Source organism: Astatotilapia calliptera, chromosome 16, assembly GCF_900246225.1.
Source record: "Astatotilapia calliptera chromosome 16, fAstCal1.2, whole genome shotgun sequence".
Taxonomy (NCBI): domain Eukaryota; kingdom Metazoa; phylum Chordata; class Actinopteri; order Cichliformes; family Cichlidae; genus Astatotilapia; species Astatotilapia calliptera.
In genome coordinates this window covers 7,531,878-7,558,780 of record NC_039317.1, presented here as the reverse complement: position 1 = coordinate 7,558,780, position 26,903 = coordinate 7,531,878, and the positions used below count along the sequence as shown (strand labels likewise).

The 26,903-nt window shown below is 39.0% G+C and overlaps 1 protein-coding gene across 1 annotated transcript in view; it reads left to right on the top strand.

Annotated features, from left to right (window-relative positions):
* Window positions 1-1,123: 1,123 nt before the first annotated feature.
* Window positions 1,124-26,903, top strand: part of rnf17 (ring finger protein 17) — a 38,661-nt gene continuing 12,881 nt past the window's right edge. Inside the window, exons 1-28 of the mRNA XM_026144059.1 lie at window positions 1,124-1,276; window positions 2,499-2,611; window positions 3,015-3,112; window positions 3,923-4,001; window positions 4,301-4,390; window positions 4,876-4,979; window positions 5,228-5,396; window positions 5,567-5,643; window positions 6,800-6,874; window positions 9,710-9,993; window positions 10,117-10,206; window positions 10,374-10,535; window positions 12,401-12,572; window positions 12,766-12,907; window positions 13,228-13,418; window positions 13,555-13,684; window positions 15,989-16,151; window positions 17,232-17,347; window positions 17,827-17,944; window positions 18,043-18,160; window positions 19,406-19,657; window positions 23,172-23,319; window positions 23,734-23,846; window positions 24,228-24,318; window positions 25,332-25,453; window positions 25,725-25,911; window positions 26,027-26,138; window positions 26,424-26,587. Coding sequence (XP_025999844.1) covers window positions 1,210-1,276; window positions 2,499-2,611; window positions 3,015-3,112; window positions 3,923-4,001; window positions 4,301-4,390; window positions 4,876-4,979; window positions 5,228-5,396; window positions 5,567-5,643; window positions 6,800-6,874; window positions 9,710-9,993; window positions 10,117-10,206; window positions 10,374-10,535; window positions 12,401-12,572; window positions 12,766-12,907; window positions 13,228-13,418; window positions 13,555-13,684; window positions 15,989-16,151; window positions 17,232-17,347; window positions 17,827-17,944; window positions 18,043-18,160; window positions 19,406-19,657; window positions 23,172-23,319; window positions 23,734-23,846; window positions 24,228-24,318; window positions 25,332-25,453; window positions 25,725-25,911; window positions 26,027-26,138; window positions 26,424-26,587 — 3,747 coding nt within the window. The 5' untranslated portion in view covers window positions 1,124-1,209. The remainder of the gene's footprint in view (window positions 1,277-2,498; window positions 2,612-3,014; window positions 3,113-3,922; window positions 4,002-4,300; window positions 4,391-4,875; window positions 4,980-5,227; window positions 5,397-5,566; window positions 5,644-6,799; window positions 6,875-9,709; window positions 9,994-10,116; window positions 10,207-10,373; window positions 10,536-12,400; window positions 12,573-12,765; window positions 12,908-13,227; window positions 13,419-13,554; window positions 13,685-15,988; window positions 16,152-17,231; window positions 17,348-17,826; window positions 17,945-18,042; window positions 18,161-19,405; window positions 19,658-23,171; window positions 23,320-23,733; window positions 23,847-24,227; window positions 24,319-25,331; window positions 25,454-25,724; window positions 25,912-26,026; window positions 26,139-26,423; window positions 26,588-26,903) is intronic.

Sequence of the window (26,903 nt, the reverse complement as noted above, 5' to 3'; positions counted from 1 at the left end):
ATATTATTCCAACTTATGCAGTTTGTACATTCAGACCTGTGAAACACATCTGAGCTTCCAGTGGGTATTTAAGCATTTTTCAAAACATCCACACACACCAGAGATGGGAGATGATGAGGTAACTTCACTAAGAAAGACAAGGCAGGAGAGGAAGAATAGAGTCTGCCCAGTGGCATTTGATAAACCAGAAATTTTAAGCCTACATGTAATTAATTCATATTATTTTAATATAATAAGATTATTATTTGCTTGACCAGAGTGAAGATGCTAAATCAGTACAATTTTTTTAACACAAGCATTTGTCCTTATAATTAAGCGAGAAATCTCCCCAATGTTGCCACCTATGACACACACTTATCTGTAATGTTTAACCTAGAGGGATGACTAAAGGGATAAGAGCAGATCTATGGGAATATTCACAAGGGTGAAATGCAAATGGTCACTCCATAATCAGTCTTTTTAAATTACTTTAGATAAGAAGAAGAAAGAATGTCAAAGAGTGTATCTGCGCAAACACAAGAATATATTTTTCCAACTCGTCCGTTACGACTCTGCCTTAATCTTTGGTGCCCCCAAGTGTTCACAAAACGTGTACAAAATCAGGACTCAATTTTTCAGCCTTATTGCCTCAAATTGTATGTCTAAGGTTTATATTTCAGTAGTTGCTGATTAAATAGCCAATGAGTGAATTCGATCTCTATTTTCTCATCTATGGTTTAGATTTGATTTCACAAAATTATACAGTTTTTATAAATATTTACTTTTCCTAGAATGGATGTGAACTTGTAAGGTAATTTTGACTCAGGCTTGGAACAATAAGGGTTAAGTAGATAGTTTTACAAAAATTTGGCAGGAAGTTTGGCACTAGGTTGGTTTTACTGCTAATGATTTGAAGAAAATTGAAGTTTCCGCTATTTAGCAATTACTTTTGGCTATCGTTTTGCTTCTTTGTAATTATTATTATTATTATTTTATATTTACTCTATATGACTCTAAAAAGTGACTGCCTGTCTTATATAATGGATATTGATGCAACAGAGCATTAAAGCAATGTAGTAAATTAATAACGGTTCTGTAAATAAAAGTGTTTCATCACTCAATGACGCAATGAACATGCCTGGGCAGTAAACGCACCTGCACCGTCACGTGACAAAGAAAAACTGGAGAACCTTCTCGATAAATCAGTTTAGGGAAGGCAGTTCAACAAGGATGGACAGAGGCGAAAACCACAGCGCTGCAATTTGCAAGTTATGTGGGGAGGCCTTCACGCTTCCTGGTAGGGGTTTTAAAATGTTTTTCTTACAATTTAATACTCGTTAACACACGTTATACCGTCTTACATGACGGTATAACTTACTTCTGTTCGCTAGTTAGCAGCGGTATCAGTTAGCTAAGTTAGCTAATTATGCAAATTTGTTCATATCAAACTTTGCCGAAAACCGCTAACTGCAAACTTATGAATTTTTCAGAATGTGTATTCTTCTGTCATGTAGCGACCTAAGAAAGAACTAAAATTGTCAAGTATATTGACCGAGCCCGTAAAATTTTTTTAATTGGGACAAGAGAAAAACATGTCTCAAATTTTAAATTTTAATAAGTTAAAGTTCGTAGTTACGTTTTCCATATGGCGTTATAAAAACCGGTATAGAAACCGGTACAGAAACGCCCTTCAAATATGCTATGACTGTTGGTGTTGCATAGCTTGTCCACCAGATGGCACTTTGCAATCCTGTTGGCAGTATTTCATTACTGTAATGGTCATGACACATACAGCTTCTATGTTTTTTAAAAAACAGTATTATTATACATAATAATTCGTTTGATTTCATATTCAATGCGATGTTTCACTCTCCATTTGCTGTTGTTTCACGTGTCATAATCGACCTACGTTGCCCATAAATAACTTCATCGTCACCAAAATATGTATCCGCAACGTAATTTTGTTCGAACTTTGTTGAAAAGGGCCACACTAGTTGTTGTACTAGTGTAATGTCACAAGTACAACAACCTGCTGAGCAGAGCTGACAGAAAAAGAAAATCAGCTGATATATCAGATTTTTAAATATATTTCGGTATCTGTCTTAGTCGACCACACGTAGTTTGTCAAAATTGGTATTACTCCCAGATCACGTTACAAGTGTTGGTGTGTCCTAGCACAGAATAGCTCTAAATTCATTTAGACCAATACAAAGTTTTAGGTCATAAATCAGCTGCAGTTGTCCATATTTAACCTCTGGATTAGTTGCATGTCATTTAGCTAAACATTGTCTTAAAAAAACTTAACTACAATGTTTCCTGTTTCATTCATTTTTGAAGTACTGTGTCCAGAACAACTAAGCTAAATTTGGGTAAATTACAGACTAATGTATTCAACCAGTGATAACATTTTGTTATGATAAGATCTCTGTATTTTGATAATATATCTTTTTAAGATCAAAGATCAAGGGAACAAAAACAAAGTTTATCCCTTTTTTTTTCTTTTTTCTTTTTTCTTACAGAGGATGATATCCCCGGCAATCTCCCCCGTGTGCTTTTATGTGGCCACATCTATTGCACATTTTGCCTGCAGTCTCTTGAATGTGACAGTGTCATCAGATGTCCGGAGTGTGAGGTAAAAATTGTCTTTCCATTCAGTGGAGGCCGCAACTCAGTTGTTGACAGTAGCAAATTTAAAAGGATCACTTTCATCATAGATTACTAAATTAGTGGCTTATTAATTTGTAAAGCACTTCACGTATAAATGTGAAATGATTACTTTCCTTAAGGGTAGGTGTAGATGTGCAAGAAATGCTAGAAACACATGGCTGTTGTCTGTTGTAATGTCACTGGATATTTTAGTAGTTTTACATAACACACATTGTGTTCGAACAGACCGAAAGTAGCTTTTTCTTTATTTTTTTTTTTTTCAAGCTAAATCAGCAACAGTTGCTATTGATGTGGTTTTGCATCAAAGTTCTTCATTGCAGAAAAAGTCAAAGGGTGATTGTAAGCTATCAAATTGATCCTCCCTGCAGGTTGTGTCCACTCTTCCCGAAGGGCAAGTGTATGGTCTGCAGGAAGACAGCAGAATCATAGGCCTTATCTACACTACTAAAATGAATAAGATGAAAAGGTAAGATGCATCTCTGACTATTGAGCTAACCCACTGCTGTATCAGAAGTTGAATGCTAGATTAGATGAAACTTTATTAATCCCTCGGGTGGGTTCCTCCGGGAAATTCAGTGCTGTTAAGAATTTTGCCTCCTCTGCATGTAATGAATGTGCCATAGATTTTACAGTATCATTAGAGAGTCTTTATTCTCCCCCTGAAGGGAGGGAGTATGTTGTCAGTTCAGTTTGTTTGTCTGGTTGTTAGTAGCCTAGCTCCCACAGTTTTCAGTTGCCCCACCCTGGGGCGCCTCTGTCAGTGTGCCCCAGGGTGACTGTGGCTACAGTGTAGCTTGTCATCACCAGTGTGTGAATGGGTGGATGACTGGATGTGTAAAGCGCTTTGGGGTCCTTAGGGACTAGTAAAGCGCTATACAAATACAGGCCATTTACCATATTATTTTCAAATTTTGTGTGACAGTAGATACCAATACCAGTTCAAGCTGATTTATTTTGGTGAAAATCAGGTGAAGGGCACACCAAATGTGAAAATCAGTAAAAACTTTATATTACCCACAGTTTTTAATAGATCATCTTCAAATTTCACATCAATATAATAGGACTTAGGTGACATAAGTACCTAGGTTGACAGGGCATGGAGAGAGCTGTACAACACTTTTTTTTTTTGTTTTTTTTCTTCAATACAATGTCACAATGATGCCATAAAAGGCTGATGTCATCATTTTGTAAAAACAACATCATAAAATATGAAGTTGAGCTCTCTGCGTACTCTTGTTATGATAAATTTTCTGGTATTTCTCTTCTTAAACCTCAGATGTGACAAATCAAAGAATCGCAAAAAGAACAAGGCATCACCATCCACAGACACTCATGTCAGCTCTGATATGGAGCAGGTAAGTTTGGGTGAGGTTAGTAGTGGAGAAAGAAAGTTGTTTTCTCATCGCACATTGACACATTGACTGTGTTAATGCAGCATGTTATGTGAGATGACATTCAAGCATAGCACTACATGTTTCTTTCTCAGGTTACTGGCATAAATATTTGATTTATTCTCATTAGTACATGCTTTTAATTTCCCCCAGGGATCAATAAAGTATTCTGATTCTGATTCTGATTTTTAGTACTAACCACGAATGACTGGGAAATATTTAATAATTGTTGAATTAAAATTTCTGATGCTGATCTTTTCTAGCCAGCTGATATTGAGAAGATTCAGAAGACTGTAGATGAGGCATTGGCTCAGGCTGCAGAAACTCTTGCCCAGCTTGTGCACATCCATGAGGTAAAAGCTGCATTCCATACTTGTCTTTTTAAAAGTGGAAGCTGTCTTAAATGAAAACATCCAAAAATCCCTTTCTTATATACCACACCTGAAACTGATTTCATAGTTGACAGTTGCAAAAGACCCCCCCCCCCCCCCCCCCCAAAAAAAAGGAAAAAACAAATGTAATGCTTAAAAGCTCACAACTGATAGAGCAAATCATAACTAATAAGGTTTATTAGCAATAGGTCCTTAACATTGATTTTGTGGGTTAAGTGTTGCTCCCAAGTCTTTGAATGATAACTTAGGCAAATTGTGTTTTTTATCTTTTATACGCCGCCTTTATATTTTAACAGTGTCGTACAACAAGATAAAAACAACCTGAACACATGTTGTAGAATATTATCACTAACTGTTTGTTATTTAACATAACATTAATTATAATACAAAAAATGTTCTTTGAGACTGTTGTTGGATTTGCAAATAAATGTTTTTCATTTGTGCAGACACTGACGACTGGTCTGGAAGAACAAGTGAAGAGAGAGGTAGCTCGGCTGGAGATGGAGATCAAGCAAGCTGCAGACAAGGCTTTACATGCTGTTCAAAACTGGTATGGATGTTAAAGTCTCAAAATGTAGTTCAATAGAAAGGCTTTGTAATGATATCCTGTGTTCACCTTTGGAAAAGTGGTTTATCAGAGTTTCTTAAGAGCTTGAAGAGAAGGGGACTGGACTTCTTTAAAAAGAATTTTTTGTTGTTGTTTTTTTGGTTTTTTTTTTAAGGTTTTTCATCCAAGAAACATCTTTAGGTTTTTTTTGTTGTTGTTGTTTTTACTTGCTTTAAAAAAAAACAAAACAGGAAAGACTCACAGATGAGCCAGCTGACAGAACTGGAGACAAAATTCTCATCCAGCCAAGCAGCAGTGCGCCACATCCAGGAGCGAATAAAGGCATTGGAGATTGCCATGCAGATGGCCAGAAAAGTGCGCTGTGTCCCCTTTTTGGAGCAGTACTGCATACTAAATAAGGTGTTTGTTATTCTTACATACATCCTGACAGATTCCTCCTCACACAGTATATGTCAAATTCTGTAAAATTTGTAACAAATTGATGTGACTTCACCTGCTGCTTTAATAATTTATAGAAAAGAAGACAATATAGTGAATTCTGAAATATGCTGATTCTCTTTGAATAATAGGTATTAGAGACACTGCAGGCTCCAGTGGATGACCAGTTGATTGATATGAAATGCATTACCATGGGGACTGGAATGAGGTTTGTTATTGTTTGGTTTGTAGGGGACATATATAGAACACTTCGGTCGTGTCCAAATTCATGGGCTGCATCCTCCTGAGGACGCATTTGTTGACCGATTACGTCACAGCGACACGCCGAAGGCTGTCCAAATTCGTAGACTCCTCCGAATGTAGCCGACAAATGCGTCCTCCTTTTCCCCTAATTTGAAGGATGGGTCGGGTGTGTCCTTCGTGGCCCACCATATCCCAGAATTCATAGCGTGGCTCAGCCAATTCCAGTTTTCAACAATGGCGGCCGCTACTAAGTTTTAAAATTACTCTTATTAATCTTTCTGGGTCACAAAATAAGCTTTTAACATATTTTCAGGTGAGAATGTGGGTGTGTAAACTTCAAATATCTGCTCTGTTTATCAAGACATCGCATATTTGCAAAAGTGCGGCAACGTTTTCGGAGACGTATGTTACCCACCAGCTCGATAGCTAGCCGGGAGCTCAGGGGTCACTGAAGCTGCCGAGAACGGCACAACTCCCGGCACATCATTTTCAGATCACCGCGGACTTTCGCAACTCAGGTTAAACGTAATATAAAAGTCACTTAGACAACCTAAAAATGTTATTGTTTGGCTTTTTTCAGTGTTTTGTTTGTTCGTGAGTAAATCGGTTTGGCTGAGATTAAAGTTATTAGATTAGATAAAATAAACGTTTATTAATCCCCCGGGTGGGTTCCTCCTTGGTTTTCACACAGCTGAATAAACGTCAAACAGAAAACTGATCAAACAGAAGTGTGAGATGGTTGAGAATTTACGCCAGTGTCCTGTCATATTTTAGATAGCAAGGAGCAGACGGCTGAGTTTATTAAACTCCACCGAGACAGCGGAGTTTAATAATCAGAAGGCTAGACCGTCCAATTCCACAGCCGTTTACTTCCGGCCTACCAGATCTTCTGAGGACCTGGCCCACGTAGACCGCGAAGGCCCCTCAGCAGGATGCAGCCCATGAATTTGGACATGACCTTTATACATGAAACAAGTTCTTTACTGTCTTCCCAATAGTATATTGACATATTAAAATAGTAACAATAATGTGTGCAGGAAAGTGCGGGAGTCTGAGTGCATGAGTGATATACTTTTATCTCTACATATTTTAAAACTGGGATATCTATGTATGTGTTGCAGCTGTGTTTTCCAGTTAGAGTGTCTGAATGGGAATTTAGCATTGTCCTTGAAGATGGAAGTCAGCGACCCAAAAGAGTGAGTGTTTAATTTATCCCTTATAGATTTCCACTTGTATTCATTATTCCCTTTCAAGTGATTTAAGATTTGTCTTACCTTTTTTGTTTGTTTGTTTGAGCAGTTGAGAAAAGAATTGTGCCATAGACTTCTATATGCAGAATATACATTAATTACAGCTAATGGTCTTGTACTTACTAACTTGTACTTTACCATACATAACTGTGCAAGTCTTAAGTCACCCTTCATCTTTTAAAAATATTTTTATTAGGGAAAAAATGGGGAAATGGTTGCAGAGATTTATTAAGATGTGTAAACATGTGCAAATACAGTAAGCCCAAAACTGAGTTCCTACAATTTTAACGAGTTTGAAAGTCAACATTTGGTTCAACCCCCTTTATTCTTTGACACTGCCTAAGCTATTCTAGGCAGCTTTCTGGTTATACCTTTAAGTAGTCTTCAGGAATAGTTCTTCAGGCTTCTGGAAAGACATCCAAAGCTCTTCTTTGGATTTTGGCTGCCTTACTTCTACTTTCTGTCAATTCTGCCTCTGGTCAGGCCAAATTCATGACTCATTCGTGGTGGGCTGAAATGTATTCTTTTCCACACTGGCAATGTGTTTAGGGTTATTGTTATGCTTTTAAATGCCAATCAGAAGCTTTCCCAATGGTATTACGTGATGGTGGCATTTATAATAGACCTGTTGCCGCTGATTTTCTGTCCAGTTTTTGGTTAATTTGGCATACCCCAGCTTTTTCTCAGTTTCCTCCACTTAAAAAATGGTTCTTGACACCCACACTTCAACTGAGACCATTTTTGATGAGTCCTTGGTGAACAGTAGATGGGTGAACTGGAAGCCTAGATGCCTTTCTCCAGTCCTTTTTCAAATAATTGCTGGATTTTTTTCCCCCCTATTTTATAAGGACGTGACTTTCAGATACTGTTCATCTGCTATACACTTTTTTTCCTAAGGTCTCACGCATGTCTTGGTCCCTCCAGTGATGCATAGAACATATTATACTACAACCTGGTATATACCAGGTTAGGGCTGGGCGAGATATAGAGTTTTTTTAAAATATCGATATATTTTCATGCGAGATATAAGATGTGACAATATCGTTTATATCGATATAGTCTATGTTACGTTATAATTATACTTGTTGAGCCGCAGGTTTGCCTCTTTCGTCCACTTTTGTCTCTACGCTGCGTTACTCGGCCTCGCCTCTCCTTCACTAAACACAACTCCCCCCTCCTCCCCCATAGCTTCACCTGCAGGCAATGACAAGATGAAAGCGGAAAATCTCCGTTAGCGAGTTACCGCGGATCGCTCCGTGCGTGGGGCTGGACGGCGTCAACGTGTTAGCGAGCTAACCGCGCTAACGAGCTAACCGCGCTAACGACATGCAGCCCACAGGGGCTGCACGGCCTAAAATCCTTTCATTTTCTCAAAAATCGACAGTGCGCCTTATGTATGAATTCTGGTTGTGCTTACTGACCGCGAACCGATTTTATGTGGAACACAGCGCTCAGCAATCTGTCAAAAAAATGTTTTAATATGACTTTGCTAAGCTACGGAGCTGCATCGCTTGATGGATTATCGGAGGATTACGGCTACCGAGGAGGAGCCTCGCGGAGTGATACGTACTGTGCTTCAACATAATATTACCGTACTGTGTGTGTATAAGGACCACAAATGGCACCTGTTCAGAGACGTGGTGCAGCTGTGAAATCTGTCTCTTTGTTGTTATGCTCAGCGTCTATTAGTTTGCATTTTGACTGCACAATTGTGAGCTTTTTGTTATGCACAAAAACAACATTGTTTTATTTTATTTATGGACCATGATTATTTAATAAATGCTGATAATTTATTTTTGAGTAATTTCTTCATGTACATCCACGCTGTATGTAAATAAAAGTGCCTGTGTGACATCTGGGACACAGTGTGACTAAGAACTCTCTTTTTGTTCTTAACTTATGGCTTTAAAAAAAAAATATCGAGATGTATATCTTATATCGCCATCCAGGTAAAAAATACCGAGATATGAATTTTGGGTCATATCGCCCAGCCCTATACCAGGTTGTAGTATAGTATTTTTACAATAATAGCATTTTAGGACTTGCCTTGTTATCTTTGGCATTTCTTTTCATAGATTCAGTTAAAGAAATAAAGAAATACAATTGTTCAACAGGTAACAAAGTCCCTAAAGATACAACTTCAAATCGGTTCTTTGCTAACTGCTATCTGTTATGTATGGACACAACACTGGTTCATCTCTCTTTAGTTAGGTGCTTTTTTTCCTTTCTTTTTATCTTTTAAATGGTTGGTTCATAGGTTTAATGTTAAGTTGCTCAAGCAAAAAATTTACCCTGAAAATAGGCAAGTAGAAGGACTGGGCTGAAACTAAGCAAAGAGTGGACAACGTTCAAAGAAAACCTGTGAAAAACCTTCACAAAGCCTGGAGAACTACTGCTGAATACTTAAAACCCTACATGAAAATCTGGCTGTTTGAAAGCAAAGCATTACTGTAGTAATGCTCTGTGAGTTTTATTTGCAGCACAATGTATTAGTAAAGGGGTGGTAATGTGCTACAATAGGATTGTGTTCAAATACGTGGTTGTTCTGTTGTCAAAGCCCTTTGAGGTAACTGTTGTTGTGATTTGGGTGCAATATAAATAGAATTTATATGGCATTAAAACATATACACATTGTGGTTACACATATGTAAGTACACATATATCCTGAAATATGGGCAAAAGAAGATTCAATAGAGATTCATTAATTTTCAGTGCACTGCTGGTGCCATCTGTATTGCCTTTAATTTTTGAAGGCATGTTAACTTGTGACATTTGTTGTAGCCTGGCTCAGTCCCCACCCAAAAGCTACCAGCCAGGCAGGTTTGGTAGAAAGTCTCACTTGAAACGTCCAGATGGCAGAAACAGCAGGTGTATTCCACGCAGTGACAAAATCCACACCCCACCAAAGCAGCGCCAGCAGAGTCCAAGAGCTAACAGTCCATCATCACGAGGCTCCTCTCCAAGCCCAAGATCTCGTTGCAGGTTCAACCTTTCTCGCCACAGCTCAGCTTCAGACCTTGGAAGCCCAGATGTGATTATTGAGGACTTTTTAGATGAGGGACAAGGTGTGTTGCTTTGTTGTTAGTACATTCTTTACATTGATTTTCTTAAATGATGTTTGAGCCAAATAGAATCTTAAAATGGAGGCAAAAGAGAAGCTTTAATCTATTTTGAAATGTTTCCTGTAGCCCTCCCTCCAACTGGGCCTGAACTGGCCAGTGACAAACTAAGAATTAACAGGAGAAGAAAACATCAGTTCTCTGCTACTAAGAGAAGTGGTAAGGAATTGTTATATAGTGTTATATCGTTATAAAGATAAAGTCAATATAAGTAGATCAATAAGCATAATGTCAACCAGCAAAAAAACAGTTGTCCTACCACACATCATTTAAAATTAACTGGTACATGCTCTAAATTAGACAAACCATTTATTGTCTGTTTTTAGCAGTCACACAGTGGGTGGTGGTAACCCACATTGTGAATCCAAGTCAGTTCTATGTCCAGTCTGTGGCTGAGAGGAGAGAAAGTGAGATCCTTTCAGACAAAATCAACCAACTCTGCAGTGGAGATGGTTGCAGCTTCACTGCAAAGGACACAGTGGAAACAGGTTTGTGTATGTGTGTGTGTGCACTTCGGTTTGTGTGAAAATTTTACATTTCAGTTTAAACATATTTGAGCGGTGCTATATTATAGTGTTTGTAATAATAGCAGTATAAATTTTTTACACGATATAAGAATGCCATATTGTTTTTCTATCACAATGCCATTTTACGTGCCTTAGTGCAAACAACAACAATATATGCTCAGACAGTAGTGTGGAGCTTATATAGGAGAGAGCAGCGTGTCAGGATTTATGAAGTGAATGGTTCATGAGAATACTTTTTAATCAAAGCTAGATAATGTAAATTGTTCCGTAAACTGTTAATGAGTTAAGGTAACAAAGTGGCATTGAATTTAATTGTGCTCCCTTGGAAAATGTTTGTACTGTAAGAATAAAAATGACTTGACAGTTAATGCAATAATTTAGGAATTTTGTAATTTGTGAACTAATTACTATTGGTTTGATATTGGGTGGAGAAAAATACATTGCAAATCATTTTATTATACTTCGGTGGTAAAAGACTAATGTCGTCACCCTGCCAGGAGAATGAACAGCTGGGAGAAAATTTGAGAACGAGGCAACATTGGATTTTCAAATTGGTACCATTAGTGCATCTCTTAAAAATCTTGGATGAGTTCAAATCTCAGTTAGTTCGACCTCAAGGTCGGAGGTCATCTGCATGTGATAACTCACGGAAGTCACCTAGGATTTTCAAATTTATGCCATCAATGCACCTACTAGTAGGCAGAGGGGTTGCACTGGCAGCTTTCAATATTTTTTTTTTATCTTGCTTCCTTGTTCCCTTTTTGATTATGCTTGAGTTTTCCATATACTGAGAATTAGGGCTGGGCCATATCATACCATTCACGGTAATACCGGTGTAATGTTGGGCAACGATAGGAAAATGAAATATCGCGATAGAATATGGGTAAAACACACATACGCATTGCCTTTGTTTACATACGCACATGGCGGCGATGCAGAATGAGAAGAGCAAAAGTGGATCGTTAAATGAAACGGATGAACCAGAATTGGTTTGTAAAAATGCTGCAACTTCAGTGGTGTGGAACTGGTTTGGCTTTCATCCGTCAGATACACAACAAAGCACTATTTTTGGTAGAGCATGCTAGCGGGCCGTCGTTATTACCGTGTTTTTTTTTTTTGTTTTGTTTTTTTGGAAAATACGGCACACTTAAAATCAATCCTTTGATTTTTCTGAAAATTGACAGTGTCCTTTATAATCTCGTGTGCCTTATGTATGAATTCTGGTTGTGTTTACTGACCTGGAAACGATTTTATGTGCTACACGGCACTTGAAAATCTGTCAAATGTTTCAGTACAACTTTGCTAAGCTACGAAGCCGGACCGCTTGATGGATTGTCGGAGCATTACGGTTACCGTAATCAGGCGCCTCGCGGAGTGATACGTACTTCGCTTCAACATAATATTACCGTATTGTGTGTGTGTATAACCCGTTTTTAAGTTTTGTGGATATTATACATGGTTATGCTGAGGATATGTTGGCCAGTTTCCACTGGAAATGCCTTTTGGTTAAACTGTTAATTTTTATATAACTTTAATGCACTTAAAAAAGCTTAAAAAAAAGCTGCTTGTTTAAGTGAAAATACATTGATGTTCTTCTTTTTTTTGGACTAATAAAGTTGTGGAGTTGTAAAGTATTTTGTCTAGTGTCAATTATATCATCAGTTATATCGTTATCGCAAATTTTCAAATGTATATCGTGATAAATATTTTTGGTCATATCGCCGTGCTCTACTGAGAATGCATCAAGCCATACTTTTAATTCAGAATGGCTATAGAAATCGTCATGTTTGTTTGTTTGTTTTCTTTGATTTACGGTTTCTCTGCAGAATCCTTGATCTGTGTAAAGTGGAACGAGGGCCACTGGTGTCGGGCTAGAGTGGTCGAAGTCTTGCAGAAAGGCTCTTTAGAGCCTGTGAAAACCTGTGCAGTCACCCAGCTGGCTAGTATCCGAGTTTTCTTCCTTGATCATGGACTCACAAAAAGCATCACCATAAATAGGTACACACACACGCACTGCAGTAAACGTAGAACCCCAATTCCCCCAAGAAACTGGGACATTGTAGAAGATTATTTTGACTCTGTGTGTTGTTCATTTCTTTTTCATCAGAGAAGTGGCACATAAGTATACTATGTTTGAAGTTGTCTGTTCTTAGCTTTAGTTAATTCTGTATTGTTTGGATGAATTTACCAGCGAAGACGAGGCTACTGAGGCTTCACTGAGTGCTGTGAACAACCAGCTGAGAAAAGTGGGTAGAGCCGTAAAAAATGACTTGGCTCACTTTGCCCCAATGGTCATCAGATGTTCACTCAAGGACCTGGTGCCTTATGATGTGGTAAGACTGCGGAAATTTATAGACGGATATAGAATTTGTATTTTGAAGAATACTTTCTTGGAAGGTCGATATAGTAAAAGCTCCTTTTTCTTAAGTTTCACGTGCCAGTATTTCAAAAAGTACAAGAAAGAACCTAAATATGCTTTTTATGAGATATTTCTAATGAAGGAAAACAGTGAGTGTTTATTATCATTATTATTATTAAAAGTTCTATTCCCAGTGAAAGATGATACTAGTTTTTCATTGCTTCTTGAAATGTTAGTTGTATTTTTTATTGTGGATAAATATTGTCTGTGTGTGTGTGTGTGTGTGTGGCACAGACAAAGGGCTGGAGTAAAGAGGCACAGGTTGAATTCCGCAATGTGGTTGGCTCTGCAGCAGTGGAGATGCGGCCTTTGGGTCAGGACCGAGAGTCTTTGTTGGTAGACCTGCGGAAAGCTCCCGTGGAACAGTTCAGCTCCAGTGTATTCCTCTCTATCAGAGAGTATCTTGTTTTCATTGAAGTAGCCAGGTACCCATAAATGTCATATAACCCAAACCCATAAGAATTAAATGTTATTCATTAGGACTGAATATAAATTTATTTTGAAGCTCTGTCACGAAAATGGCCTAAACTTGTCTATGTTTCCCCCAAAAACTGCTCATAGGTTTTATTCTCCAGTGACGCTGAGCAGGAAGCCTCTGCTGTACTACCCTCCTGTATATCCCAAGATTAACAGCGAGATCAGTGCTATGGTGTGCCATATCAACAACCCTGCTAACTTCTACATCAACCTGGTACTACACATGAACATGAATAAATATGTAATGTCCTCCAATTAATTCCAGATGCCAGCAATATAATTTAAATAAAAAAAATACACAAATTGCATTGCGTGGGGGGGGAAAAATTATTAGGGGTGCAACAATACACGTATCGATATTGAACCGTTCGATATGGTGCTTTCGGTTCGGTACGCATATGTATCGAACAATACAAAATTTTTTATTTATTTCATCAACTTTCTTCTGACGATGCTGTCTGTGTTGAGCGCTCAGTGGATCTGCACTGTTGGGTGCAGATCCACTGAGCGCAGCGCAAGCTAGCAAGACAGAAGCTAAGCCCGTTGCAACATGCCAACTGCCTCAACGCTACCCAAAATTGAACCTCCCCCACCCTCATTCAGATCTGGCCTTTGGACCTATTTTGGTTTTCATGTGAAGTATGACCCTGATGGTAAGCGCGTCATGGACAAAAGTAAAACAGTATGTTGGATGTGCCACGCAATGCTCAATAGCTAGGTTTCATTTGACGTAGACGTGACGTCGACGTAAAGCGCGAAATTTGACTGGCGGTCGGAAGTGAAAAAGATAAGCGCAAAATCACAGACAGACAGTACGCAAAATGCCTATGTCCTGTTGTGTTTACGGATGCTCCAGTAGGTCGACCAGAGAAACTGATAAACGGTATTTTAGGGTACCAAAAATAGCCCAACGAAGAGGAGAAAAATGGAAAATTCTAACCGAAAAACGTAGGAAAAAATGGATTTTAAATTTACGTTTACAGTCGGGAGGAGCAGAGTCTGCCAATGCCCGTGTCTGCAGCGACCACTTCGTCAGAGGTAATGTTATGTTTGCAAACGAACTTATTAGCATTAGGTTGTCGTTAAATTCTCGTTTACTTAGTGCTTTTAAGTTAGTAGTCTAATATTGACTTGATTGGGACTATAGGCTGCCCAAGTGCTTTGGATGACGAAGAGTCGGAGGACTGGGCTCCGACGGTCAATCTCGGCTACGAACGAAAACCCAGATCGGAATCAGTTCTCAAACGAGAGAAAAGAATGAAGCTTAAGGCAGAACAGCATCGATGTGCAGAGGCGATTTTGGATATGCAACAGACGGCTGAGAGCCCGGATTTGAGCCTAGTGACAGTGGAGAACAGGCTACTAACCCTGCCATACAATTGCAATGAGCTGCAATCACTTCTCCATCCTCCTTTGCAATTACCCAAGTCTTCAGAGGTGTCTCGTTAGACCGCTGAGAATGGTTTACCTTGAAACAAACAACTGTCACTCTAACGAAGTCCTAAGGATGTGGCATGTTTGTTGACGTTAAAGCCGCTACCGCTAACTGTTAGCGTGTTTAAGATAAAGCAATATAAGAACAAACACTCACCCTTGCAAACACCAAACTGTATCCATCACGGAGACGTTTTGTTCCAAGGTTGTGGACCCACCCGCTGACAAAAAAATTGTACGCCTCCAGACTCTTGAAAGCTTTCATTTGCTGCCTAGTGTAGTAAGAAGTCTGGAGGACCAAGTAGTTGGTGATATCCACAGCCTCGATAGTAGGCAAATCCTTTACTTCTGTGGTGTATTCGGACATTTTCAAAGAATACGGATCACGTCCGATATATTTTTTAACTATCTGTTTATATCTCTCCCGAGAAACGGGGTCTAAAGTTGCACAATAGCTGCTCTCCTGACTCTCCACAGTGTCCTCCATGTTTACTTCCGCCCTCCACTCAAAAATCGCGCTGCCTCCGCACGTCATCAGAACCACGTGACCGCAACCCAACTATTGGTGGGAACTAGTGTGTCAGCGCAGTTAGCTTGTTAACGTGTTGATGCCGCCCAGACCCACGCACGGGGCGATCCGCGGTAACTCATTAACAGAGATTTGCCACGTTATGGCGTTAATGTAATTTTAATGAGATTAACGCTGACAGAACTAGTGGGAACACAACGAATATGACTGCGCATATACGCCAACATCATCCTAGTGCAAAGACAAGTGGAAGCAGACCAAAACAACAAACACGCATGCTACAAACTTTACCCGAGTCATTTAGACAGCCGTTAGCACAGGATTCTCCTTATGGGGGACCTGATATGTTTAATATGCTGCTGAGAATATAGCCCAGAAGAAGCGGATAGTATAGCTTTTATTTTGGAAAGAGCCATTTCTCTGTAATAAACTCTCTTTTCCAAAGATGAGTGATTTTTCGATCAGATAGATTTATTTTATAGAGACAGAGATAGCATTTTGAATTTTTCCCACACTTATTGGTTAACTGAATCTATCTTCCAACATCGCCACCAGGTTGACAACATGGAGTTCATGTTGCTCTCAGCCAAGCTTCAAGAGTTCTACAATGATCTTGCATTGCTTGAAGAAGACAAGCTCAGCATCTACTGCCCTGTGATTGGACAATCCTGTGTTGCCCGTTTAGATGATAAGCTGTGGTACAGAGCTCAGGTGACAGGTAAGTGTGTGGGTGAGCATGTCAAAGATTGAATAAATGTTTTTACCTGTTTACCATACCTATTATTTAGCACTTCTTAGTGGTCTGATATAATAATGTAGTAGGAAGTAGTACTTTTCCCAATATCTCATTTGATATTACTGTGTTGCTTCCACAGTCCGCCTTCTAGAATGCAGGTTGCATTACCACACATTTGGTAAGAGAAGAGAGAGACCAATAAGTTTATGTCCCTCTTCTCAGCTGTACAAGTAAAATGGCAGAAAATCGTACTAAACCCTGTCCCACACAGCATTAAATTATTTGGGCTTTTGTAATCTGTAATTAGTGGACATAAGTGTTTGAAAAGCAGGTGAACAGATAAAATGGTGCTAAATCTACATTTTCTATTTTTCATAATTTGTTAAACAGCTGCATAGTTAAAACATGCACTGTTACAAGTTTTAAAAAAATGACAACTGAATGTTAATCAGAAAGACTTGTTTATTTAACAGCAGCAGCATTTTTGTTAGCAAAACAAAAACAATTCCGTGGTTCTCATCCTCGACTGGAGTTAATTTTGGTTAGGTTAAAACTTTGGAACTATTCGGTTGAGTCAGTAAGCATTTGGCTTTGTTAAAACAACGGAAACATTTACAGAAAATGATTATAAATGTGCATGCTACTAGTTAAGGCTGTCGAGGTTGTGGGTTTTCATTTTAGGCTGTTGGTATTGGGGTTTGCCATGTAACATCATGCAAAAATGACTCAAGATTGATCTCACATTGGATGTGTTCTAAGCATCGGTTGCTACAGGAAAATGGCTGGCAGTGGTTTCTGGCTCTTCCTTAGTTGCATAGAAAATGCTGCACCAAAGACTTGTGATTCTTTGGTTGTTAGCAGATTGCCATGCAATTTTTCAGGCTGCAAATACTTGTTATCGACTAGCAGAACCATTGTTTTCTCATGAAGATATTTCTTCATACATAATTTTTTTTTTCACTTAATCTTCAACCTTTTCTTAAACCTTTGTTCAGCAAAACATTTTTATTTATTTTTTTGCTGTACACTATTGTAACTGTTTGTCTGTGTGTGTCTGTGTAGGGCATCCAGGAGGAAGAAAAGTGGAGGTTCAGTTTGTTGACTTAGGCAACAGGAAAATCTTGTCAGTCAGCGACTTGAGGAAGATCAAAGATGAGTTCTTTGCCCTTCCTGCAAGGGTGAGACCACAGAATTTTATGTATTTTTTGTTTTTTAATTATTATTCATTATCGGAATTTATTGCATGTAAACAGAATCTACAGTATCTGTAAGTTGTGAGCAAAAGTAACATACCTAAAAATCATCCAGTAAAATGAGTTCATTTCTTGACTCCAGTTCAGTTCAATTAAAATGGTCTAACATGAGGGTGTGTGCTCACTCCTTGATAAGGTTGAAAGTTATCAGTGTTTCCCACATATAGAGTTTAGTTATAATAATAATAATAATAATAATAATAATAATGGATTGCATTTATATAGCGCTTTTCGAGACCCTCAAAGCGCTTTGGGTGGGCTGGTCTGGTGTATTTGCCACCTTATTTTGGCATTTTGTTTAATATTTTATCATAAAATGAAAATGTACGTGTATTTGTTTATATTGTGTTAAAATTTTGAATAGCGTTGGGTTAAGTCAACAGGAAATGACTTCCTGTGTGCAGGCAATCAACTGCTGTTTGTCTGATGTGATTCCTGTGGATGGAGAGTCTTGGACCGATGCGTGTACTAACAGATTCATCAGCCTAGCCAACCAAAAACTGGTTACTATTATAGCTACAGGTACTGTTAATTGAAGTGTAAAACATAAGTTCCTCTGTAAACATAGCACACAAAAAAGCCATTTATGTCATCTTTTGTTGTGTGTATGCTCCTTCCAGGACAAGGCCCTAAGTCTGAGCCTCTCCCAGTCAAACTGTTTCAAGGTGAAGTGAATGAGCCACTAACCAGCATTGCTGAACTGCTGGTCAAAGAGGAGCTGGCCTGCTTCAAAGAGAGGTTAGTTCTCCCAAGTTTGATATAGAACTTGCAATAGAAAGTGTTCATGATAAATAAGGGCATTCATTTGATTAGCGGGTAAATGTTTCCAACAAATTGCTCATAATGAAATGATTGTAAACTTAGAATTAATCAATTAAAAATGGGTACTGGGTAGTCGAAGCTGCCATGTTAACCCAAATCTTGAATACAGTGGCTTAGATGGACATCACCATTGCCCCTAATCATGGCTCATGTATGTGGCTACAGACCAGCCACATAGCACGCCAAAGGCAGAGAAAAAGAGAGCTTGTAGACATTCACTTGCTGTGGAAGCAGATTTTAATTAGAGATATGAGGGATCTATGTTTTACCATCTGAGAAGGGGCGCCCTTCACCAAAGAAGTGAAAAGGAAAAGAGGCAATGTTACCAGTATCTGGATATAAGGTTATCCTCTTCCTCCTCACCTCTAGCCTCATCTCATGACCTAACGTCAGAAAAGTTCCATAAATATGCAAATTTATTCCTGATATTGTCTCAATTACTTCATGTCAGCAGAATAAACATGTCTCTCCTATCTCTGTGCAACTGACAATGAGGTATAACTATAGCTGGTTAGAAGCTAACATTATGCAAGCTAAAGGTCACACTTCTCATCATTACATTCTCACACCGCATTAGAGTTTATTCGCTTTCAGTCCAACAACTTTAGATCAAGTTCAAAGAAAGTTTCAGTAACTCCGGCTAAAACTATCAGTAAACGTTACAGTTCTTTGCTGGAGTTCAGGATATCATCAGCAACTCACCTCAGTATTGCTGTTATTGGACAGAGGTGAGCTGCACAGACTCGTTGACTCACCCCGGGCTCTTCTCACAAAGTTTTATAGCCTCCCCCACAGTAAATAGACATGAACACATATTGGCAGATGCGAGGTAAACAGGGGACTGACATTCAACATTCACTAAAGATGAACAGCAGCCACCGTAGCTAGGATTATGTTCTTGAGTTCGGAGGGGTAAGAAAACAAACTCAATTAACTGCAGTCAAATGATGCAGTATTTTTCATGCTCTAACTTTAAGAATTTAATGTATCTTGTGCTTGTTGTGCCTCTTTATTTATATTTTTTTTGGGGGGTGGGGGGGTTTGTTCTTTGTTTTGTTCCTTACAATCAATCATTGCACTTTTCTGCCAATTTAATGTACATTGTTTCCAGTTCACTTAATTTTCTTCTGTCACTGTCCACTTACGTCCCTTCTGATGTAGCCTGAACCCTAAGAATGCCTGGCCCTCTGGTGATGATTCAGCCATATGGGACCCTCCACTTGAGGTTGGATTAGCAACAGGGCTAGTTGATGTCCCAGACCAAATAATCTCTGGAAACCAAAAAGAGGACCCAATTGAGCCTCAGCTGAAGCTCCCTGCCCAACTCAAAGACCTGAAAGTGAGAGTCTGCCATGTCAACTCTCCAAGCAGCTTCTATGTCCGCTTCGCCCAGTACGACTCTCAGTTCAAAAGGTCAGCTTTGAAAAAGCAAGACGGTCATTATGATTATATCATTTTCTTGAATGAAATATTTATACAGATAGGTCATTCATCCAAGAATTATCTGTACTTTTCTATACTCATACAAGAGTATGAGTATAGAAAAGTACAGATAATTTTTTTTTTTTTTTTGCCTGTCCCGTTTGGTTCTTTTGCCATCAGAATTATTGTCTAAAGGCGAAGAAAGATACCCAACGGATTTACTTTACCAAATTGACCATCCCAGACTTGCCGTAATGGTCTATTTGATTCACCTTTTATTTCTATACTCATACTCAAAATGCTCATTCTTTACTACTTAGTCCTGTTAGCAGTTATTAGTACAATACAAATAAAACAAAGTACTACATTTGTCATCAGGTTGAGGGCACTAATTATACAGCAATAAAAGGGAATATAAGAACAAAGTTACTAAGAACAGATATAGCTAAAAGATGAAGTACATAAATGAAATATTGAACCACATATAAAATGGGGACACTAACTACAGTGGGGCAAAAAAGTATTTAGTCAGCCACCGATTGTGCAAGTTCCCCCACTTAAAATGATGACAGAGGTCAGTAATTTGCACCGGAGGTACACTTCAACTGTGAGAGACAGAATGTGAAAAAAAAAATCCATGAATCCACATGGTAGGATTTGTAAAGAATTTATTCGTAAATTAGGGTGGAAAATAAGTATTTGGTCACCTCAAACAAGGAAAATCTCTGGCTCTCACAGGCCTGTAACGTCTTCTGTAAGAAGCTTTTCTGTCCCCCACTCGTTACCTGTATGAATGGCACCTGTTTGAACTCATCATCTGTATAAAAGACACCTGTCCACAGCCTCAAACAGTCAGACTCCAAACTCCGCCATGGCCAAGACCAAAGAGCTTTCGAAGGACATCAGGAAAAGTATTGTAGACCTGCACCAGACTGGGAAGAGTAAATCTACAATAGGCAAGCAGCTTGGTGTGAAAAAATCAACTGTGGGAGCAATCATCAGAAAATGGAAGACATACAAGACCACTGATAATCTCCCTCGATCTGGGGCTCCACGCAAGATCTCATCCCGTGGGGTCAAAATGATCATGAGAACGGTGAGCAAAGATCCCAGAACCACACGGGGGGACCTGGTGAATGACCTGCAGAGAGCTGGGACCAAAGTAACAAAGGTCACCATCAGTAACACACTACAACGGCAGGGAATCAAATCCCGCAGTGCCAGACGTGTTCCGCTGCTGAAGCCAGTGCATGTCCAGGCCCGTCTGAAGTTTGCCAGAGAGCACATGGATGATACAGCAGAGGATTGGGAGAATGTCATGTGGTCAGATGAAACCAAAGTAGAACTTTTTGGTATAAACTCAACTCGTCGTGTTTGGAGGAAGAAGAATACTGAGTTGCATCCCAAGAACACCATACCTACTGTGAAGCATGGGGGTGGAAACATCATGCTATGGGGCTGTTTTTCTGCCAAGGGGACAGGACGACTGATCCGTGTTAAGGACAGAATGAATGGGGCCATGTATCGTGAGATTTTGAGCCAAAACCTCCTTCCATCAGTGAGAACTTTGAAGATGAAACGAGGCTGGGTCTTCCAACACGACAATGATCCAAAACACACCGCCCGGGCAACAAAGGAGTGGCTCCGTAAGAAGCATTTGAAAGTCCTGGAGTGGCCTAGCCAGTCTCCAGACCTCAACCCCATAGAAAATCTGTGGCGGGAGTTGAAAGTCCGTGTTGCTCGGCGACAGCCCCAAAACATCACTGCTCTCGAGAAGATCTGCATGGAGGAATGGGCCAAAATACCAGCTACTGTGTGTGCAAACCTGGTAAAGACCTATAGTAAACGTTTGACCTCTGTTATTGCCAACAAAGGTTATGTTACAAAGTATTGAGTTGTATTTTTGTTATTGACCAAATACTTATTTTCCACCGTGATTTACAAATAAATTCTTTACAAGTCCTACCATGTGGATTCATGGATTTTTTTTTTCACATTCTGTCTCTCACAGTTGAAGTGTACCTCTGGTGCAAATTACTGACCTCTGTCATCATTTTAGGTGGGGGAACTTGCACAATTGGTGGCTGACTAAATACTTTTTTGCCCCACTGTAGATGGAAAAGCTATGTTGAATAAGTGAGTTTTTAAATGGGATTTAAAAGATAAAATGGAGTCTGACGCATGGATAGCAATGGGAAGGTTGTTCCACAGATTAGGTGCAACCAGGGCAAAAGCGCGGTCACCCCTAGATTTAAGTCTGGATCTAGGCTGAGCCAATTAGTATCTTGACAAGTAATTTAGGTTGTAGATTAATTAGATTTAGCTGTTTTATTGTATGATAGGTTGGCTGGCTGACTTAGATTAGATTAGATTAGATAGAACTTTATTAATCCCTCGGGTGGGTTCCTCTGGGAAATTCGATTTCCAAAAAAGCACAGCACCGACAGAAGTTACAGAGTTACAGAATATTATATATATATACACACACACACACACACACACACACACACACACACACACACACACACGTATATAAATACAGAGACAATATAAATTAAATATACGAAGGGGATAAATAGAATAAATAGGAATAAAAAATAAAAATACAAGTGAATTGCACATTTCAAGTATTGAGGTCTATTGCACTGTTGACTATTTACAAAAGTATTGCACAAAAGGTATTGCACAGTGAGGTGAAGAGGCACTACAGCTTAGTTGTTCCCCCCTCCTTTGTCCTCCTGTTTCCCCTCCCTCTCCCCTCCAGAGAGGAGTTAAACAGTCTGATGGCGTGTGGGACAAAGGAGACTTGAAATGCAAGTCAAGAACTGAACTGGGTTTTTTTGTTTTGTTTTGTTTTTTCCTCCCTCTTCTTATTGAGCACCAACACACAAATCACAACATATAAAGCAGTTGGTTGTTACTCCCATAATATAATACTGTGTAAATGTTTTGACCCTCTTCTTGTTTCTTTCTATTTTACTTCCAGACATTCTTGTCATTTTTAAGTGGTCTTGGGTTCTCCAGTCCGCTCTTTGTACCTTATCATTTTCATTGTAATGTTTTTTGCTTAAAACTGATCTCTGAATCATTCAAGCATTAAAAAAATGGCCAACTCAAGGCATGAAAAGCAAATAATTAATTTTAAATTGTATCAGAACTTTTATAGTAGCAGCCAAAACACATCGTTTGTTCCATTTCTTTAGTTGGATGTATGAAAAACACTAAAGATGTAATACTATTTTTGCACAATCATGTTTTTTCAAATAGTCGACAGATATAAATAGAAAATTAATAGAATTAATATTAATAGAAAAATTGACATATCTTGCCATTGTGTGCAGCATGTTCATTTAAAAATTGAGGAAACTGTGTGGAGGAAAAAAGAACAGGTGTTGGGCCTCAAGGCACTTTATGTTGTAAATTCATAAAGTTACTCTACAGTTGTTAAGGAGGTCCTGACACCCCTTTGGAGTTATATATACTGTCATGTTGCTTGTTTTTTCAGGATATGTGAACTGGTAAAGCAGGAGTGTGCACGAATAGAGCCCCAGGATGTGGAATGGAAGGCAGACATGTACTGTGCTGCACTCTTCAATGGAGTTTGGGAGAGAGCACAGATATGCTCTGACGTCACATCTAGCGACAGTGCAGAGGTAAAACAAGTGTTGCTCCCAAAAAACACCATCAAACTATTTTCTTTTAATCCAAGAGTTAAATGGCACTGAAAGTCAGTATTACATGTAAATAATCTTTTTTTTTAAATCCAACAAACTGCATGTTGGCAGAGATGTATATCATTTGCAGTTGAATATAATAGTAACTGTAGCTTGATACTTTCAGATAATAAAGATTTGTTGATTTTTTTAATTTATTTATTTTTTAATGGGAAGGTTGTAGGACTCCTCTGATTTACATTGTTATGCATGACTTTTTCTGTTACCTCTAAGGGTGCAAAATGAGGTCAAACCATTGATTCATAACAGCTGTCCAGACATACTAGAATTTCTCTTTAAATGCATAATTATAGCATTATCAACACTGATTATGTCTTTGCTGGCTGGTACCAGGTGAGACTGTGTGATCACGGAAAGATGATGAAGATCGATGTCAGTAACCTGCGACCGTTGCCATCTTCCTTGATTGGCTCCCTAGCACTTGAGTGCACTCTTAACGACATCAGGTTACACACACACAGACACTCACAGAGTTTAATTACAAACAAGGACACGTATAATATATTTGCCAATAAGAAGTAGGGCCAGGTTGTTTAATTTAAATGTAATGTCACAGTATGACAATTTGACAGTAGTAATAATAATAATAATCATAGTAGTTATGTTAACCAGTAAACCTCTGATTTTTTAAAGTTTTTAATCAGTTAATGTGCTGTTACAGTTTTGTGATGGTGTATATAGATGTGTCCCCATTAGTTTTACTATAATGTGACAGCTTGATTTTGCTGCCATACAGTTTCAGTACTCTGGTTTGGATAAAAGGTGTACTACTCCAGTTTGTGTTTCTTTCTCACTTTTTCTTTTTATTTGCTCTTTGTCCCTTTTAGGCCCACGGGAGGCCGATCTACCTGGACAAATACAGCCTGTGACTCATTCTCCTACTACTTGACAGGAGCCTCGGCTGTTATGACGATCAAGGTCTTCCTGTCTTTTCCACCCGTTATCGCCCTGTCACTACCCGATCCGTACCGGAAACCCGATCGGTACCCCGCATGCGCAAATCTTACGTCACTTCCTCTCTTTGCCAACATTGCAACATTCAATACGTTTGAATGATACGGTTAGCGCCCAGTTAGCTCCTAGCATTTCTCGGCAGCTCTGCCTCCTTTTCGACTACCAGGACATTTAAACAATGAATAATCCGTATCCGCAACAAATTTTTGCTTTTCTCCTCAACAGAAAGTGTTCCCCGATTGAACAACAGCGCCGTAAAATAAGAAGAATGGTGCCTAATGACAGAGTTAATAATACAGACTTTATAATATGTCACGTGAAGATTCAGCAGCCAGATGAAGTGTTTACTGGCAATTGACAGTGATAGCGGACATTATCATCACTTTTCCAACAATCCTCTCCACACAGACAAGCATAAACACACTCGATTATCACTAAATCAAATTTAACACACGTTTGTAATGACGCTAATTCAGTTTACAATAGGGTTCATTCGCTCAGTCAGCAGGTGGCGGTATCCTCGTACACTGGGGAGTACACTGCCATTAAACGAACAGAAGAAGAAGAAAACCCCTGCACATGCGCGGTACGGATCGGGTAGACCCGATTTGTACGGTCTGACTTTGCACATGCGCAGTAAGGATCGGGAGTCCCGATCTGTCACTATCTTTTAATTTTTTTATTTTTGTCTACATTATATTAAATGTTTCATTATCGGAAACATGTTAAGAGATACTTGTTATTCTTAACATCTTAACAGATACTCTGACCTGTAACTATCGTAAAATGCTTCGACCGGAAGTAGACACCTTTCACGCATGCGGGGTACCGATCGGGTTTCCGGTACGGATCGGGTAGTGACACGCCCAGTTTCTTTCTACTTTGATTTTTGCCTGTTTTTTTGGGTGGGGGTGTTTGTTTGTTTGTTTTTCTGCTTTTCAAAGTATGTTTCTCTCTACTACTTTCTCATTTTCAAGGAGTTAACAGATGAGCGTCCAGTACCTGTCACTTTGTTCTGCTCCAATAGAATGGGAGAGTTTATCAGCATTGCAGATTTTCTGGTTAGTGAAGGCCTCGCGCTCAGGCAAAGAAAACCAAGGTGTGTGAGTGCATGTTCCACATGCATTGTGGGGTCAGGTGTGTTGGTGTGCACAGGCTTATTCTCCTTCTCCAAATAATCTCTCTTAACCTCTTCTGAATCCCTGTACTTCTGGTAGACATTGCAAAACATCAGAAATATTGTAAATATAAGAAAACCAGACACAGCAGAGTTTATTTATTTATTTTATAACCACTAGTTGATATTCCAGTTTAAGCAAATGTTTCTAATGTATATCCTGTCTTTTGTTTGTGGCTTTGCCCTGTTGCAGCAATATTAATGTTCAGCAACCCAAAGACATGGATCCACCATCTACAGTGAGAGAGGTACAAAACAAGAGTGAGACAGAAACCAGTTCCCCATCTGTTCCTGTTATTTCCTTCCCCTTCCAGTCATCCACTGTCAGTGGTCACATGCCTCCAAAACCAGCCCCTCGCTCCATTATGACAGCTGAGAAGGTGATTATGCACACACCAAGATTTTGTGTTATAAAAATAGACAAAAATGTCATTAATGATAATGTGGTATATAATAATTCTCCAAGACAATATTTGTGTGTGTCTGTGTATGCAGGTAAAGACTTCATTGTACCAACCCCCAGAGCTGCCATGTCTTGGTCACATTCAGATAAGCATTTCTGCTGTTGGAGAGGACGGTCTCATTTATGTGAGAACCCAAAATGCAGGTACACAAAAGATCACGCCATTATTTTTATTTATATTTTTTTACCTCTACATACTTGCATAGCTTACATCTTATCATAGAAAGGAAATTGGGCTTAAAATATATTAACTGCGCTGCATATGCTTTAAGGAGAAGTAACTGTCAAAGTTAGCTGTCAGGGCTGGACCTTAAGAACAGTCCTGTTGTTAAAAACAGTCATTAATAGGCCTGGAAAGTGCTGCTGTATTAGGTTGATTAAGTGTACCTGTCTAAAGTGAAAGTTAAAGTATATTTTGTCATCTATCAGGTTATCAGCTGGAGCAGCTTAAGGAGAGGATTCAGCAGAGCATGAAGGCATTGCCCAGACAGAAGCCCTACACCTGGAAATCAGTCTTGGGCTGTGCTGTCATTGGACCTGACATGTTGTGGTACCGAGGACAGCTGTTGGAAGTGCTGGGAGGGCATGTTAAGGTCCATTTTTTTATTTCCTTTAGTGCTTTTAAAGTAAATGCATTTTGCATTTAATAATAATAAATAATACATTTTATTTGAAAGCGCCTTTCAAAACACTCAAGGTCGCTGTACACAGTAGAATAAAAGCGACATAAAAGCAAGAAGTTTACAGAATCACAAAAGCATAAGACATAAACAAATGAAATAGGAGAGTGGAAAGGTTATGTGGGATAAGCTATTTTGTACAAGTGGGTTCTGAGTTTGGACTTAAAAGAGAGAGAAGGAAGAGATGTTTCTTAAATCAGGAGGTCGGGAATTCCATTTAAACAAGAGA